The sequence below is a fragment of the Tauraco erythrolophus genome, chromosome 28, assembly GCF_009769465.1.
Source record: "Tauraco erythrolophus isolate bTauEry1 chromosome 28, bTauEry1.pri, whole genome shotgun sequence".
Taxonomy (NCBI): Eukaryota; Metazoa; Chordata; class Aves; order Musophagiformes; family Musophagidae; genus Tauraco; species Tauraco erythrolophus.
Genome location: NC_141492.1, coordinates 6,230,965 through 6,248,202, shown reverse-complemented (window position 1 = coordinate 6,248,202; position 17,238 = coordinate 6,230,965). Strand labels below are relative to the sequence as shown.

Here is a 17,238-nt window from a genome sequence, read left to right as displayed (position 1 = left end):
TTTGCTGCATAGAGAAGTTGCTCACTTGATGTCATATATTCTACTCAACAAAACATAGTTTCTCTCTGCAAATTGAGCCTTGAATGCGCGCACATGCGCTTGTGGCACGGAGGGGGAATGCGTGTATGTGTGCGAAGAAAATAAAAACGAAAATAAAATAAAAAAGAACAATTACAGTCAGGCACTTCCCCAGGCTCAGCAGCTATTGCTCCAAGAGCTTCCATCATTTGTAGTCCATGAACAAAATACAGCAACACGTAGCAAACTATGTATAGAACATCAATAATTTAAAAAAAAAAAAAATCACAGTCTCCATACCTTTTATAATTGATAAGAAAAAAGAACTAAAACATATAAAGAATGGAACAGTGATGGCTTTTTTTGTTTGTTTTGCCTTTTTCTTTTTTTGCACAATAGTTGGAGAGCAATCGCTCCTCCCCAACATTTCATCACAGTGAACCATGGAGCGTGTCCTGGGGAAGGGAGGGGAAGGGAAAGAAGGGAGGGAGTGACGGAGAAAGCAAGCAGGATTTGCAAATTACAACAGAGGCACCCTATAGCACAAGGCAAAGGGACCAGTAGCATTCTGCACTCCCACAGTCCAGTGAATTCACAATCTCATCTGGAAAGGGGTTTTTTTATATATATACCATGGGAATGAAAAGGGGGGAAAAAAGTGGCTAAGCAACAAAGGAAAGCTCAAGATGAGACTGCCTTAGCTGTTTGGCAAAAATTAAGAAGTAAGCAAGGTGCTGAAGAAATGAGGCATATCCCCGTTAACTGTGAAATAAAAGCAATTTGTTAAAAATATGAAATCAACTACTCTGTGGATAGAGACATGAGACTCCAGGATAACACTGAGCACTTGCCACTCCACAGATCAGACAATTTGCAATCATTACATCATCAAAAATTAAAACTTTTTTTCCTGTCATATTTAAAATTTCTTTTTTTGTCTTTTCTCCACAATGAAGCCTCTCAAGGGGCCAAGAGCAGAACAGGTCAAACCAGGTTGTACTCCTTCAAGTTGAGCTGTAGGATGGTGTCCTTGACAGCCGCAAAGACGAAACGGATGTTTTCTGTGTCTGTGGCACATGTGAAGTGAGAATAGATGATTTTATCGCTGTCTGGATTTAAATCCACAAACATCTTGAGAATGAACTCACGGGCTGCCTGTGCATCCCTCTGTGGGCCTGCAGAAAACAAGGAAACCAGTTAATGGATTTATGCTAAGCATATCCCCCAGTTCGATCCATTGGAATAATTGCTAGCACACTTTTTCTTATGGGTTACAGAGCTATAAAGAAGAAATTAAGATCATTTATTGCATAAAAGTCCCAGGAGCTGAAACGTCTTCTACTTTTCAGTTATCTAACCAAAACTCACGAAAGGCATTTTTCCAAGGCTGAGAGTTTTGACAGACACCAAGGTGTCATTTCAGATGGTGCTTCAAAATACAGCATTTGGTATAACCCAGTACGTGCTGCGTTCCCTAGAAAACAGTGACAGATGCTGGATATATGTAACACGATGCTCTCCTCTGGAGATGGGATGTATATTTCTTGCTAACATATAGATGGATGTTATGTACTAAAGGACACAAGTGTATGTTTTGCAATCAAGAGTCACGTTTAGTCGACACTGTGGTCTGTCCTAACTGGCTGGTAAACTCACGGGAGCTAAAAACTGGAATTTTTGCCAGTATTTACTTCGTGTTGCTGACAGCTCCTCAGAAAAAAAGTCACCTACTGATATTTCTTTCACAGTACTGGTGGTGTCACATTCCCCATGGCAAGGACCATCTCTCAAGAGGTGGTCTGATGGGCTACCTCCCACTCACAAGCCACACAGCATCCGTGGAGGAGTTACAGTAAACACTTACATGAAAAAAACGGAAGTATATGATACTTCCTGATGTTGCTATCTTGTTTCCAGCTGTTAAGTTATATTAGAAGTATGCACTATTGGACCGATAAGGTCACCAGCCATCCCCAGCCTGCTGTAAAAACGTGCTGTTTTCCACCACTGACAATTCCAGAGTGCTCGTGCCTTCAGACAGCAGGGGGCATGAAGCTCCAGCAGTGAGAGGACAACTAATAAGGAGCAATTCATTAGTCGTTTAAAAGCAGCAAGCTACTTGCAGAATGGCAATTCTTCCCTTACCTTGTATTTTCAAAGCACATAAGGACAGAGTTACTACGTGAGAGCGTGGCAAGAAGCGTGTTGCCTGATCTCATTCTCCATTACTTTTATGTATTTTCAGCCCTGTGCAGATGTGTTACCAGCCAACTTTAAGTGCACTCAACTGAAGAGCCTGGAATGCTATTTTGGCTAAGGACTTTTGTTTCAGATGGGAATTTCTCTGTTTCACATAGATACCATTTGTCCACAGCTGCAGATGACACGCTAATAAGAATTTCATGCTAGCTGAGATTTTTCAGCACCATCATTTGAACAACTTGGGTATTTGACCACTCAGTTTCTCAAAACAAGGACTCAAGTCACCTCTTGACTAAAGGGTTAAAATGCCCGGGGAATTGCCACATGTTTATGAAATGGGTTGTATGCACGAGCATACAGGTAGGAAAGTCAGACTTCCATTATTTAATACTCTGAAGTACGTATTGGGGGGCAGGGGAGAGGGTGGGGAATAATTCTTCCTCTAGAAGAGGATCATTATTTGATCATTTGATCAGATTCCAGTTAAATACATATGATTAAGATATTTTTGTGACATTTCCTCATTGTGGTAGGCATTCCTTCTCAAATAAAGATGTTTTCCCCACCTCTAGATGTGAGTTTTCTTTTCTAAAAAAAAAAATTCTAACCAAACCACCTCCACCCCTTCTTCTACATATAGAATGTTCCTTCTTAAAAACCACTCACCATCAAACTCCGGGAAATAGTCAACAAGGTGGGAATATAGAATCTTGTCTTCCAATAGATCTTTCTTGTTGAGAAAGAGGATAACAGAAGAGTTTTGGAACCATGGATAAGTGATAATGGTTCGAAAGAGAGCTTTACTCTCTTCCATCCGGTTCTGAAGCAAGAAAAAGAAAGTCTTGTTTTCACAAATGAGCACTAAGATGCCTTTCTGCTACCTGCACACATACTGTCCGTATCAATCAAGCATCTCTGATGCTGTACACAGAATACTTTGGCCCCAAGTCGGTTCCGGCTCAAGTTGCGCCAGTGAACGGAAAGGAAATGCAAAATCTGATGGACTCAAGCTTCGTTTAAGCGGTCGTTCATATCGAAAGGCTTAAAAGCCATTTTGTGCTTTGACAGTCACGTGAAAGGACTGGCCATGATACTTTGCGAACACGTTTTGTCCAGTAGAAAAGGAGTATCGGCTGTTACCTAATGGCATTTTTTTTAATCTATTAGCAAGTGCAAAAATTCTGTATTGCACCTTCAGAGAGACTAGTCACCATCGAACAAGACAACAGTCACAGCACAAAGTAACGTGGAAAAGAGGAACAGGTGATTTTTAAGAGCATGCAATCACATTGCACAGTTTCTTCCAAGGCACACAGAATTCCGCAATTTCAGAGCATTTCAGTATTACTTGAGAAGTACAGATGATTTGAATGCACTGTGCATTTTCCATTCTCAGGGACACCATGACCCACTGAGGTTCATGTTCCCTTTGCCATAAGAAGAACTGAAGGCCAAAACCACAATACTTGCTAATCCAGCTTGGCACCAAGCACTTTGGTACGAACCTCCAAGCAGCTAGAAAGACATTCCCCCTTTCCTTCCACCTTTCTGCAGAGTACCCATTCTTTGGCTTACCTCGTTATCAGATTCCACCAGAACTTGGTCGTATTCACTAAGTGCTACTAAAAACATGATGGAAGTCACGTTTTCAAAGCAATGGATCCACTTCCTTCGTTCTGATCTTTGACCTCCAACATCCACCATTCTAAGGAAGAGAAACACATAAAGTACCACCGAAGTAGCTGCAGTTCTCTCTTTGAACGCAAAGGACCAGCACACGACGAGAACAAATGCGGCTCTTTACCATTCAAGTTAACCTGGCACGAGGACGTAATGCTACGAGCTTGCTAACAACCATCAAGTTTACAAAATATTCTGTTGCAGAAATATATCAAACTGAAGAGATGGCCATAGGCGAGTGACGCCAAATTCAAATCCCAAATATCAGCATTACCATTTTTAGTTGCGTTCTGCTCTGGTTTTCCAATTAGCAGTCCTGAGTCTGAAAAGATAAGTCCTTCAAAACCCTGCTCTGTCAAATGAGCGAAGTATTTTTATTTTTTATTAAAGCATTTGCTTGCCTCAGAACTTCTCTTGTACAGAGAGCTTTCTTTAGTTATTAACCTTTTCTAAGAATGCACTGTTTAACAGTAATGTGCTTCAGCTCCTCAGTTTTAAGTCCCACCTGCACAGTACGCTAAAACTATTTTGTCACTCACCTAAAGTGCAACACAAACAGTCCACTTTTGCTAAAACTCCACACTTATTTCATAGGTCAGCAAACCAGAACAGGGAGAGTAACTTTCTGCACCTCTGTAACTGAACGGTTTAAGAAAGAGGATGCAGGCTTCTTTATTCCTGTCTTGTGATGTTAAGAGAGTGGTAGAGAAGGGCAGGGAGCATTTAAGTACCAGAGAGCTAGGGAGAAAATTGCTTTGCAATAGGCAGGCATGTCATTGTGTCCTTTATGCTATGCTCGATTGCTGCCTTAAGCCTCCAAATACCATCTACTGCTGCAGCAGCATGGGCAGCAAGCTTTGGGGTCATCCTGAGAGCACGAGGTAGGCAAAGAAATCATCTCGGAAGGCAAATATTAGGTGCCACAAACAAGGAAGTATTTCTGCACAAAAAGTGATCTCTTTTTGAACGAGTAATAAACGGTCAAAGTTGTTTGAGCCAAGCATTCTTAAAGGGAAATACATTTCAAGTCAAACACTGCCCAAAGCGAGCTTCCCCCACCTCCGCTTGGTGGTTTAAGCTACCAACAGTTTACTCAGCTGCCTCACAAGCCACCACTTCAGCCTCAGGCACCAGTAATGCAATCCTTCCCAAGAAGGACACAAATTCCTGTGAGATGGTGAGTTGGGCTTTAAGTGTCACCGATTCAAAAGCACGTTCTGTTTTGTGACAGTCCATGCTTTGGCTTGGAGTCTTCCCTTAATCAGAATAAAATGTTACACCACTCCCGTCATAGGAGCACCTGTCAGCAGATACTTCACCATTTCACAGCACATACATCCACTCAAGCCTCTTAACTAAGCACCTGGACACTCTAAAGCAGTCCAGAACTCATCCTCCCTGAAACCGTGTCACTCCTCTCTCAGATCAGCTGTAACACGAATACACGTTCAGTACCTGAAGATAATATTCTCTAGGTCAAAGGGGTACTCTATGATCCCGGTCGTAGGAACTCTAACCCGTAGCACATCTTGCTGAGTTGGTAGATATCCCGGGGTAGCAATACGATCCACGTCGCTAAGATAGCTACAAGAAGCACAATGGAAAAAAAAAAAAAACTACCTTAGGTTGGAGCACATAAATATACAGATTTAAACACTGCCACGTTTAGTCTTTCCCTAGTGTAACAAGGGAGTCAGACGTCACCCAAACCATTTAAAACATGATGTGGAAAAGTAACAGAATACATCTTTGGGGAACAGTAATTCACCAGCCATCCCCTTTGGAGGATAAACAGACACATTAAGGACAACTCAACCAACTCTGCATACGAGTGTGGAAGACAACCTTTAATAGAGAGGAAGCTTAAGTACAGTAGATGCCTATGTTTCAGAATCAAGTCTCATCTGAGGTTTTCTGTTTATAAACAAATCGATGTCACCAGAGTCAGACTTTGTTAAAAATAAATCCCTTAAGTTACACGTCCATATACACCTGTAGTCCAAAGGACAAATCTGAAGAAAAAGAGCAACACTTCTGCTGCCTAAGAGCCAGAACCAACACAGATGACATAAGGTAGAGAGAGATTCTAGCCTCAGGTATATCCAGAAGCAGATGTGTGAACAACTGTTTTTATTACCCACCAGAACACCTCATAGCCTCATGAGAAGTAGCAAATGGTAAAGGAATTTCCAGATTTAAACCTATCCCCAAATAAACATAGCTTCCCTGGTCTCCAACAAAGCTCTTTGCCTTTCTTGAGCCAGATTCAAACAAGTTAACAGATACCTGCTCCCACTGCTCTTTCATCTTAACCTTTCCCAAGGATACTTCAGGCTGATAGAGGCAAAGTGCCTCTCTCATATGCCTATGATTTTTATCCCAACGCACATAGTGAGCAGAGACCGTGCAGCTTGTCTAAAATACTAGCAAGACTCATCTGCCTCAACGAAAACAATAAAAGGTACTTTAAACAAACTATGTAGTGAAACCTACAGCAGTGTTCCTGCCCTTTGAAACAAACTCTAGATTTCAATTTAAAAAACTGGACAGGCATTATTTCTTAGACCATAACTACTGTCTACCAGTGCATGCCAGTGATTATACACTCACTATTTAGCTGAGTCGGAAAGCTGATATTCTCTTCTCCTGTCGTAACACTCTTGTATTCCAGGGTCATTCCACAATGTTTTAATTGCACTTACATATGGCTGCTCAAATGTCATGACCTTTTCTACATCCACTTCCCGGATCAGCACTGCATTGGCCTGGAGATTGAAAAGTGAAAAAAAAAAAAAAAAAAAAAAAAAAAAAGAAGGGGGGGCAGGAGGCAGAGGGTTGGTCAGTGCGAAGTATCCATCTAAGACATAGCAGACATCAGCAAAATTCCCCAAAGCATCACATGGTCCTTCACAAAGTGAGCTGTAAAACAGCAGCAGGTTTCACCTGTCATTAGATCACCAAGTGTTTTGAAACACAGTGGTTTCCAAGGCAGAGCATTCACTGTGAAGAACCACAGACTGCCCAAATTCTGAGGATGTTCAACTGCAGTTGGGTAACAAGTTGCTATCTCAGGTTTCTTGCAAAAAAAAAAATTAAACTACATTTTGAATAGCAATAGAGACATTATTTCAGCCTACTTCAGTCATGATCCCTATTGAGAAAAAAAATACAAATGTCCACTCTACAACCTATAAGAAAAGGAAGAACTACAGTCACTACAACAGCCTGTGGCATCTGTGAGGTTATTAACCACACCAAGCTGCTTTCTGAAATCTTTAGTACACTTGCCACAGGAAGGGGCTTTTGCCTACACCACCTATATCAGGAAAAAATAAAAAACAGAGCCAAGTTCTGCACATGTTATCATAAGTAAAAGTTGGCAGATTATACCTATCGAAACACCTCCACCATGCCCCAGGTAAAGTGCAGGCTAGACAAGCTTCCTCACACCCTGCCTCTTCTCATCACTGAGACTGCAGAACCTCTCTAAAGGCAAAACGGGTGTTCAGACTCAAGAACTCCAGGTGCACCATTCAGTCCCTACAAACAGCTGTTAAAAATCAGCTCCAAGATACTGTGCGACAGAACAGATAAAAAGTAATTTAACTTAAAAATATTAAGGTACTAAGCATTAAAGAAGCCAAACGTAATAAAAAAATCTAATTTCTTGGTGCACCCTCACCCTCCTTGTCCTCCTCCAAAAAAGCTAAAATAATTTAGACCAGATCTGGCTGAAAAATTTATTCCTGGACCCAAAATCAGTAAGCCAGGCTTCAGTTCAAACCACATTTCTGTGGCTGAGACCAAAATCCTTCAAGAAAGGTTTGTACCTTTGGTCAGTACCAATCAGAAAAACTGAGAGATTGCAGTAATACTGATATCTACCAGTAGAGATGTCTTTTGGGTCCAGGATGTATTTTGTCACCTTCAAGTTCCGATGTGAATAGTAACTCAGGCAAAGAAAAGCCTGACACATTTAACAACACTGAATCCTTGAAACAAGTAAAAAGAACACCTCTCCTATATCCTATCCCAATCCCTTGCTCCCACCACTCACTATGCAGACCAGTGCACAAACCATCCTGAGAAAGTTGCTCTGTCCCTTAGTACAGCCAAGTAAATTGAGTCAGATATCAGCAAAATGTCAGAAAAAGCAGTCCTTAAGCACAAAACATTTACAGGAAAGAGTTCAGGGAGGTTAAGATTGCAATGCAGAAGGACACAAACAAATAGAAACTTATGAGTCAAACTCTAGAATCCCCATTGCCTAAAGATACACGCAAAAATTGTGAGAAACTTACCTTGTTCTGTTCATATTTGTACAGAATCTTCAGGGTTTCCATGGCCCTGATCATAGACTGCATGGCAGTGAAGATGTTTTGGTACACCAGCTTGGTGAAGCCTTTTTTGTCCTCTTCGGAGTAGCCTGAGCCATGAATGATACGCATTTGCTTAATGAACGTGCTTTTTCCACTCTCCCCAGTGCCTACAGAATGCAAGAGAGAGAGTTAGGAGCCATCACAAGCAAGGTTTGCTACAGAAGAAACCAAGCTAACATCAATCACATCATACTCTTACTATGCCCAGGTACACACTACTTCCAACTACTCTTTTATCCACTTTCCAGACTACTAAAAGACAGCCTGGGTGGTCCTGCTCATCCCCACAACAAACCTAGCAGAAGAGACATCTTGTCCTTTACAACAGCCTTCAAAAGCAGCTCTGGTACTTATTCCAAATCTCACATTACAGCCACTCCCACACGTTCTGCGTCAAAAAGCCCTTGTCCGTCACACCTGACCTATTCCCAGATACTCCAGCGCGATGCTACAGTCACAGCACCAGTCAGAGGGCCCAGATGTGCTCTCGACTGGTGAGCGCTGCAAACTGAGACGTGTGTGAGTGGGCCTGTTTGCGCAGTAAAGGGTGAACTTTCTTTTGCTGTGATTTGTCACAAAATGCTCTTTCCCTTACAAACTACGTGTCTTTTCACAGAAAAGAACCAAATGCAACAGAAAAATCAACTCTAAAGGAGAATGGAGCTCAAGAAACTACTTGCATAATTATCCACCTGATGTGAACAACTCAGTGCATCTGCCTAGTACCCCAAACTACTGTGCAAACATAACGTTTGCTTTTAAGGACTGAAATGATAATCATCATTGTGGCAAGATACCTCAAATACTGCTTAGCAGCGTTTGGATATTACACAGTTAAAAATAGCAACTGAGAGGGAGCACAGAGTAGGATGCTGCTCCCAGCTGTCTGCACTCCGTCTGGATCCCTAACGGACAGCAGGCTGCTCAGCAAGGCTGCCGCTTCCTCCTCGCGCGGCTGCGCTGCCCCCGAGAAGCTGGATCCCAGAGAGACGCCGGCTCCCAGAGAGACGTCGGGGCAAGACACGCTCAGGCCGAAGCACACGGAACACTCCAGCCCTTTCAACACCCGCTTCCTGCACAGTCAGCTGGGCAGATCCTCCCACTCCTACATTTATGGCCCCAGAAAGTGCCACTTAACATGTGAAGGCCAACAGACGATATAGAGACAGTGAGAACTTTCTAACACAGTAAGTATGACAGAAAAACATCATCCGACAAAGTACCCGTGCTGTTACACAGCCTTGTTAAATTCATGATTCAACTGGTATTACGGAAAGTACCCAGTGGCTTCCATTCCACATATACACAGCACCTTTTGTGGAAGGGACGTACGGGTCAAGTCTCGCACGTGATTAGCATACCTCCACACTTCATCCCACAAGCAACAGCCTAGGTGTATACCATCGACACTTCTGTGGAGTACTTTTGCTCAGCCTTCTAAAATTTGCTATCAATACGCAGAATACATACTTAAAAACGCCACACAGCTCTTTAAGATAGTGGCCCAGCTCACTGGACTACTGAGAGCAAACCTACAGTGTGTCACAGAAGTGACAAATCTGTTTGATCCGCAGTTACAAACAAGCCTGGCAGAGCCCTGGCTTTGTCCACGGAACCACCAGGTCCTCCCCTGGCACCAGGGGATAGGTATGTTAAGACAGGATCTCATTCATCACAATTCTCAATTACTCATGTTTATAGTGTCAGGCTAAAAGGTAAACAAATAAATACCTCAAATAAAAGCACCAAGCACATAACTAGAAGCAGCATGTTGAAAATAAACAAACTCTTCCCATATCCAAGAACTGACAGAAATTATGTCATCTAAATTAGAAATTAACATTATAAACATCATTAATATACAGCAAGCTATCTCCATCTTAAACAGAAAGCTACACCATAAACGGGGGGAAAAAATGGAAACTGAAATCTTCTGTGGTTTCTCACACTGTGGTGAGAAACACTTCCTTGTCTTTTACCACAGCGACCAAAACTGAGAAAAAAAAAAAAAAAAGTGGTAATTTAAAGCATTCTCTTACGAAAACGTAAGAGAAACCTCAGCACCAGCCATTCACTTACTTCAGAACTTAAGAGTTCAAGCACAGATTCTTCCTGTCCCTCCATCACCACCCATTTTTTGGTGTGTTTTTTTGGTTTGTTTGTTTTTTTTTTTTTTTTTAAAGGTGCCTCTTGCCTCTACCTCGGCCATCAACAATACAGAACAGCACTACACCAGAATGTTATAAGCTCTGGTGAGCATGTATGCTCTTGCATTTACAAGAGCACAATAACCCTTTTTAATATGCCGATGTTGAGACAAAGAGATAATCTGAATTCACCATTTCTTCTGACAACACATGAAAGCAGCAGAGTTCACAGTAAGTTACTAATGACCCCCAAGTACCTGACAGGCATTTGTAAAAACATTACTCAGTCAAGAGTATCCCATGCTTAATCACAAGTAATTTTTGTATAAAATATTCTCACACACACACAGAGTAAAAAGATGAACGACTACCTTGTACCAGAGGACAATGCCCAATACCTTGAAATCAAATTTCTTATTATCAGGTTGATCATCGATTAGCACTGTTATTCTTCACCCCAATTTTCTGCTTTAGGCTTCAACAAACTAACTGTCACTAGATGGAACGACAAAAAATAAAATTACCTACAAGGCAGAAACTCCCTCCACACTCTTTTCAGATTTTTGAAGATTTGGGAAAGCCCTCCCGCTAATACGATCACTAATATTTATGAATGTAAGAACTGCACACAACAGGAGCAAGACAGAAGAAATCCCTGCAAGCAGCAGTTTCATCAAGAAGAGGGAACACACGTTACCTGCCACAACTTAAGGTGGGCAATGTGCAACGCCGTATCCAGTAAAAAGCATCTAGCAAACACGTCCTAAAACGGGGATTGCTGCTTATCCAATGTTAACCACCTCATATAGATTATTTTTTTTTAAATCTGATGTTGAATCTTACTTAACTGTATCTTTTAGAAAAGCAGAAAGCATTCCTGAGCAATTTTAATTATTTCTAAAGTGAAATCTTTAGATCCAGTGGGACCTTCTTAACCCAGATCTATCCTATAGTGCCAACCTAATTTCAAACAGCTGCTTCTGTGGGACTGCTTTAGGGAAGCATAAGAGCAAGGCACACATTCTCTAGTCTACAAGAAGCAGAATTCTGTGTTACAGAAATTGACACAGCATCTTCAAAGAGCACAAGTGTCAAGTCCTCGATTTTACCTTTCACCTGAAGAACAGCAACATGTTAATCACGGAGGACTCATGGTGAGAAGAAAAGCCCTGGCCTGGCATTCCCTTAACAATTATCACTATGCCACAATGTCAGTACTGGAAACCTCCAAAGGACTGGGCAGACAGGGCCTCACTTCACTTCTGCAAAGTTTTACATTTGTTTTTGCGACAATCATCCTAATTCTTCACGTGTACCTTAACAGTTTGCCAACTCACAACAGATCAAAGTGAATAAACTCAGTCCATCAGACCTGCTTCACGTTCCAGCTTGAGATGACAGAGTATTTAAGACAAAGTAGGATACATACACGAGCAATGATAAATTGCAGTGCCCATGAAAACCATAACTTAAGTTTAATATGGGGGCTGCCTGGACATGAACATCAAACTCACTGCTGAAAAAGGACGTGAATGCCTGAAATCTTAGCTGGCTGCTCTTGTAACCAATTACCCATCCCTATAAATCTTATCTAAACATGCAATAGTTATCGATCTGCACAACCACAACACACTACTACATTTCCGTTTGCACACCTATATCTTCACCGCTGCACTGGCAATCTCTGAAGGCAATGCTACCATCAGACACAGAACTCGTGCATTTTTCCTGCTTTGTCTCCCTTCAGGTTTGCTACACCAAGCTCCTAACCCCAGGCCCTCCCAGGACTGCGCAAGGGGAACTCTGTGGTTCAGGAGCTGGAGGCGAATTTTTCCACAGATGTTCACTCAAGGCCCAGAAGTTCCCTGACGATACTGAAAAGCACCAACTCCACCAGGAAACGTTCATTCACCAGTAAAGGCCAGCACACTCTGGGAAGCGTTTCCTCGAGACGATCTTCACGCGTGTGCGTGCGCGCCCGCATTTGGAACCAGCGATCTCAGCTCCATGGCTCCCGCTCGCGTCAAAGCCCACCCTGACAGAGAACGCCGCACGGAAAGCAAACAGAAGGCGGCGGGTGAGACAGCCGGTCCCGGCACCGACGGGAAGGCCGCCCCGAGCACACGGCTCGGAGGCGCGGATCGCTCATGGCTCCCGCCGCTTCCCCGCCACACCCGCTCCCCGCCACGGCCCGGGCCCGCGGGCCCGCGCGGACCTGTCAAGCCCCGAGACCGCCGCGAGCCCGAGGCCGGGCGGGCGGCCCAGGCCCCGCGGCGGGAGCGGCGGCCCCGCGGGCCCGGCCGGGCCCCGGCGCTCCTCACCCAGCAGCAGCAGCTTCAGCTCGCGGCGGGCGTCGCGCTTGTCCCTCCGCAGCTGCTTCTCGATCTCGGCGTTGATGCGCTTCGACTCCTTCACCTCATCGCTCAGGCAACAGGCCATCATGGACTCCAGAGTCATGGTCGCGCCGCGGCCGGGACGCCCCCGCCCTCCCCCCCACCCCCCGGCACCGACCACCGTCCTCCGCACGGCCGGCAGCCCGGCCCGGCCCGGCCCCGCGCCCCCTTCCCTCCCCACCCCGCCCTCCCTCCGCGGCGCCGGCCCGGCCCGGCCCCGGCCTCGGCCCCAACTCCCTGCGGCCGGGCCTAGCGCCGCCGCCCCCCCTCAGCTCGCTGCCCTCGCCCGGCTGCGCCGCCCGCCGCTCCCTCCTCACACCGCCCGACGAGCCGGCGCAGCCTAACCCGCTGCCGCCGAAAACAAGCGCTGACTGACAGCCGCCGGCGCCAGTGGGAGAGCGCGGAGGGGCGCGGCCGGGGCGGGGCGCCGCCGCCAACGGGAGCGCAAGTTTGGTTGGCCGGGCGGAGGGAGGGCGCTCGTCCCCGCAGCGGGGCGGGGCGGGGCGCGCGGGGCATTGTGGGACGGTGGCGGGCCGGGCCGGGCCTGGCGCCGCTGCGCCGTCGGGGCCGCGGCAGCCGCTCGGACGGCGGCGCGGGGCGGACCCTGGGCGCTGCGGCACTTCCCGCATCCCTCGAGGCCCACCCGCCAGCCGGGGGCGTCCCGTGCCGCCTCGGCGGAGCCCGCCGGGCCAGCCGCAGCCGTCGGCCCCGCGGACCCCGTCGGCCCGGCCTCCTCCTGCCGCCCACGGCTGCGGCAGTCCGCGATGCAGAGCAGGAAAAAAAACCGAGGCCCAGAAGCACCAGCCCAGCGCTCCCAGGCTCGGGCTGCTGCCGTCTCCGGAGCATGTCCCGCCAGAGCGGGGCCAGACAGGGACAGAGCCGCAACTAAGCACTCCGGGTGGCGCCTCCGAGCCCTCCCTCGCTCTGCAGCTCCCCGACAGGAGTCCCGAAGCTGTCTTTAACCCTGGTTTGCCCATTGCTTCTCATTAAGTCCCTGTTGCCCTGCAACAGGTACCCCGGCTGGCAGCCTGAGGCTGCCCTTCCAAGCCACTGCCACGTGCTCGTCCTCTTGCTGCCAACGGCAAGCTTCATCTTTCTGAACAACCCCACCGTGCACACACCGTTTGCGAGTGCTCGTGGCTGCACACCCGTTGCCCTGCCTTGGATGGCTGCTTGGGACCCCCAGCTCCACTTCTCTACCTGCAGAGTCAGTTTCCCAACCTCAGTTCATCCCCAACGCCTCCAGAAGAGGAGTGGCAGCAGCTGGAGGCAACGGGTGTGTGTCAAATCAGACCAAGTCCTGTCCCTGTATCCCAGTCACCCCAGCACTGTTTTCCTTAGGTCTGGCATTACCCACAGAGCAATGAGCACTGACAGGGCCTGGGGACCCAGTAGCAGAGTGCCCTGGCCAGCCACGTGCTCTCCCCATGCCCTTCATACATAAAGAAAAAATTCCAAAAATTTAGAAGATTCCCTTTTTCCATGGCCAAATCGTGCAGTAGCAGGTGCTGCCAAAATCCACGTGCTGCAGCTCCCACCTTCCTTTCAGATGGATGCCAGAGATCCAGCTGTTACAAGCTGTACTGGTTGCGTATCCTGATTCAGCAGTGTCTGGTCCATCCCAGCCCTATGGAGCTGTAAGTGCTTTAGAACATGCTTCTCATTTCAAATCTCTCCTTCAAGAAAGAGGTCTTGCTTTGCCTCCTCCCCTCCACGTATTCCACGTGGAAAGGTAGACAAATGCACACATAACTTTCCAAAGGAGAAGTCTCTTCCCACCTTCCTCTCCCCCTGCTTGTCTTGGTTTCTCTTGCTCCATCTGGTGTTGTTTCGTCTCACTTTCAACTTCCCTAACTCTTTAGTTTACCCAGTCTCTTGTTTTTCTTTTTGTAGGTGCTTCTGCTGGTGTTTTGGCATCCTGTGGACACCTAGCTCCAACACTGCCCATTCTATCTGCTTGCAGTGTGTTCCCACACCTCCTGGGCTGGGCTCACTCACCTTTCCTAGTCTACTCTGCCTGGAGGTCTGTATGTAACCAGTCTTTTTGAAGGTCCAAAAAAGCACGATAGAGCTGTTACATACCTGTCTGCCTTGTGCCATGGTTTGCCAGTCTCTACCTCTTGGCAGTCTTGGCTGAGACAGAAACATGAGATACTCACAAACAACAGGTTCTGTTTTCCACTTAAATTCCACCTGCTGCTCCCTCATTACTGATCTCTGGTGGAGGAGGCATAGTCATTTTGCTTTGGCAGCCAAAAATTATTCTACAGACAGAGGTGCTCAGGATGTCCAGAACCAAAGTCACAGTGAGCTGCTCAGTGTGATTTTCTGCCCTTTTCAAATCTACCTATGGGTTGTGCGTAAGGAGGCACGAAGACTGCAACATTGCTTTGACTTTAGGCAAGTCACTCAACCTCTTTGCACGTCCTCAGGCTGCAAATACAGGATAGATACTGTGTCTCAGAGGTGTGCTAAAGAGTTACCTAGTTAGGATTGCTAGGCTGCTTTGAACCACAAGGTGCTAGAGGCTATTGTTTTGGTTACCTTCCCCTGGGCTGGATCAAAATCTAAAGGCCAGAAGATCCTGAAGAAACTTCCACAGCTTGCCAAAAATAAAATTTGCATCCATCCTCTGGACCACTTGCTTAGTCCCTGCTGACAGACATCAATTCTGACAAATCCTGATCAAACTGTCGATTTAAGGATGACAGAACCTATAGTCTCCAAGCAACAGTAGTCCGTCCACTCTTTCCCTTTCTGCCCTAATGGAAAAAGTTCTGGTGCTCAGACAGGTCACCTAGAAAACAGAGGCCTGGAATTTCCCTCAGCTTTGTCACCAGTGTGCTGTGCAATTCCCTAAGCCTCTCCATTTCCCTGCTCCACCTGGGTTGCTGTGTCTGTAGTCTCAGATGTTCCTCTCCTTACCTTTCTCTCCCCTCACGCTTCCCTTGCAGCCTCTTGCAACTGCTGCCATCAACAGATGAGAGGGACTTCCAGGCATTCTCCCTAGTTCCCTATTACTGCACATTCTCCAATAGTATTTGCTTTGATTAGCAGCTGCTTGCCTAAGTGAGGGAGTTCCTGCCAATCTGTCTAGCCTCACCTCTATTTTCCAGCAGGCTGGCAAGGGACGGGGAGATCCTTGTGTTTTTTGGGACTTCCCAAGTTCTGCATGAAGGACTTAATAAGCAGCATTTCCCAGAAAGCTGATCCTGAGCATGTCAGGCCGCTTCAGAGCAACCACTTTCACAGCCCACATTTGCAACAGTTAATATTAAGCACAAATATGACTCCCATTCATTTATAGAGAAGAAGGCCCCAGCACTTGTAAAGGGTATTTAGTCACTGGGGCCATCAGGGTGCGAGCACACCTTGCTAGATAGCATTACCGACATTTCAGAGTCCCTTTCTCTGTTCTGGCCCTGTTTCTTGGGTGCTTTTGAGTTCCAGGTGCTGGAGAGCAGAGGGAAGCAGGGACAGCCCAGCTGCATTTCGCTGCAGCTGCTTGATCAACAACTTAATTGAAGAAAATTTTCATTAGCTTAAAGAAAAGCAGCTTGCAACCAGATGATGTGCTCTCATCTTAATGCCAGAGCCAGGTGCTCTGAGCACAGGATTCCCAGTTCAGCTGCACACATGCGCACAGGGATATTCTGGAAGCCAAGCACATGCCCCTTTCAGCACATGCTTTGTTGAATCAGGACCATGATTGTATCTTCTGCTTTGTGATTATTTTGAAAATTGAACAACCATTTCCTTCAGCTGTTGGAAAGAACTAGTTCCTACAATTCACCTCTCAGATGAGCTTTCAGCAGCAGAGTTGGTGCTGTTTTCCATTAAAAACAAACAAACAAGCCAACCACACTTTAAATCCCCTCCCAAGTGTTTCAGTAACCTCACACCTGCTCCCCTCCCTTATCCCTTTTAAGGTTTCCTGCCTACACCTGCAGCATTTCCCTCACACCATCTTGGGAAGAGGTGGTATCATCAGGTCTCATCAGCACTAATGAGTGGCCAGGACCACTGGGATCACTGAAGTAGTCTCTGGAATGAGCAAGGAGAAGGGATTGCAGCAGCCCTGGGAGCATCCATCATGCATGCAGCAGAGCTGTGCCACCAGCCAGGTCAGCCCCTCAGGGCCAGGCAAACCAGCTGATAAGGACTGTTGAATTCCTGGTGCATTCAGGTGCTTAAGGAACAAGGCGAAAACTCCTACACGAGCTGTTTCTCATATGTGTGTTTCTAAAGTGAGCTCACAATTAAGGGCCAGAGCACCGTTTCCATCCAGCCTGGAGATCCACTGACCATAATCTGCAGGTTTAGGGGTGATGGGGTGACTTACACCATTTCAGTTAACCTGGGTGGGATTAATTTATATTTTTTTTCTTTTAATGAAGTCTCATTCCCTCCCCAACTGTA

The 17,238-nt window shown here is 46.2% G+C and overlaps 1 protein-coding gene across 1 annotated transcript; it reads right to left on the bottom strand.

The window, feature by feature from the left end:
• Positions 1 to 372: 372 nt before the first annotated feature.
• Positions 373 to 12,884, bottom strand: GNA11 (G protein subunit alpha 11). The gene is made up of 7 exons (XM_086627784.1): positions 12,748 to 12,884; positions 8,202 to 8,386; positions 6,511 to 6,665; positions 5,356 to 5,484; positions 3,796 to 3,925; positions 2,887 to 3,040; positions 373 to 1,193 (listed from the first exon to the last, which is right to left on the bottom strand). Exons 1-7 carry the CDS (start codon positions 12,881 to 12,883, stop codon positions 1,003 to 1,005), a joined length of 1,080 nt encoding a protein of 359 aa, XP_086483910.1. The 5' UTR covers position 12,884; the 3' UTR covers positions 373 to 1,002.
• Between the last annotated feature and the right edge of the window lie 4,354 nt (positions 12,885 to 17,238).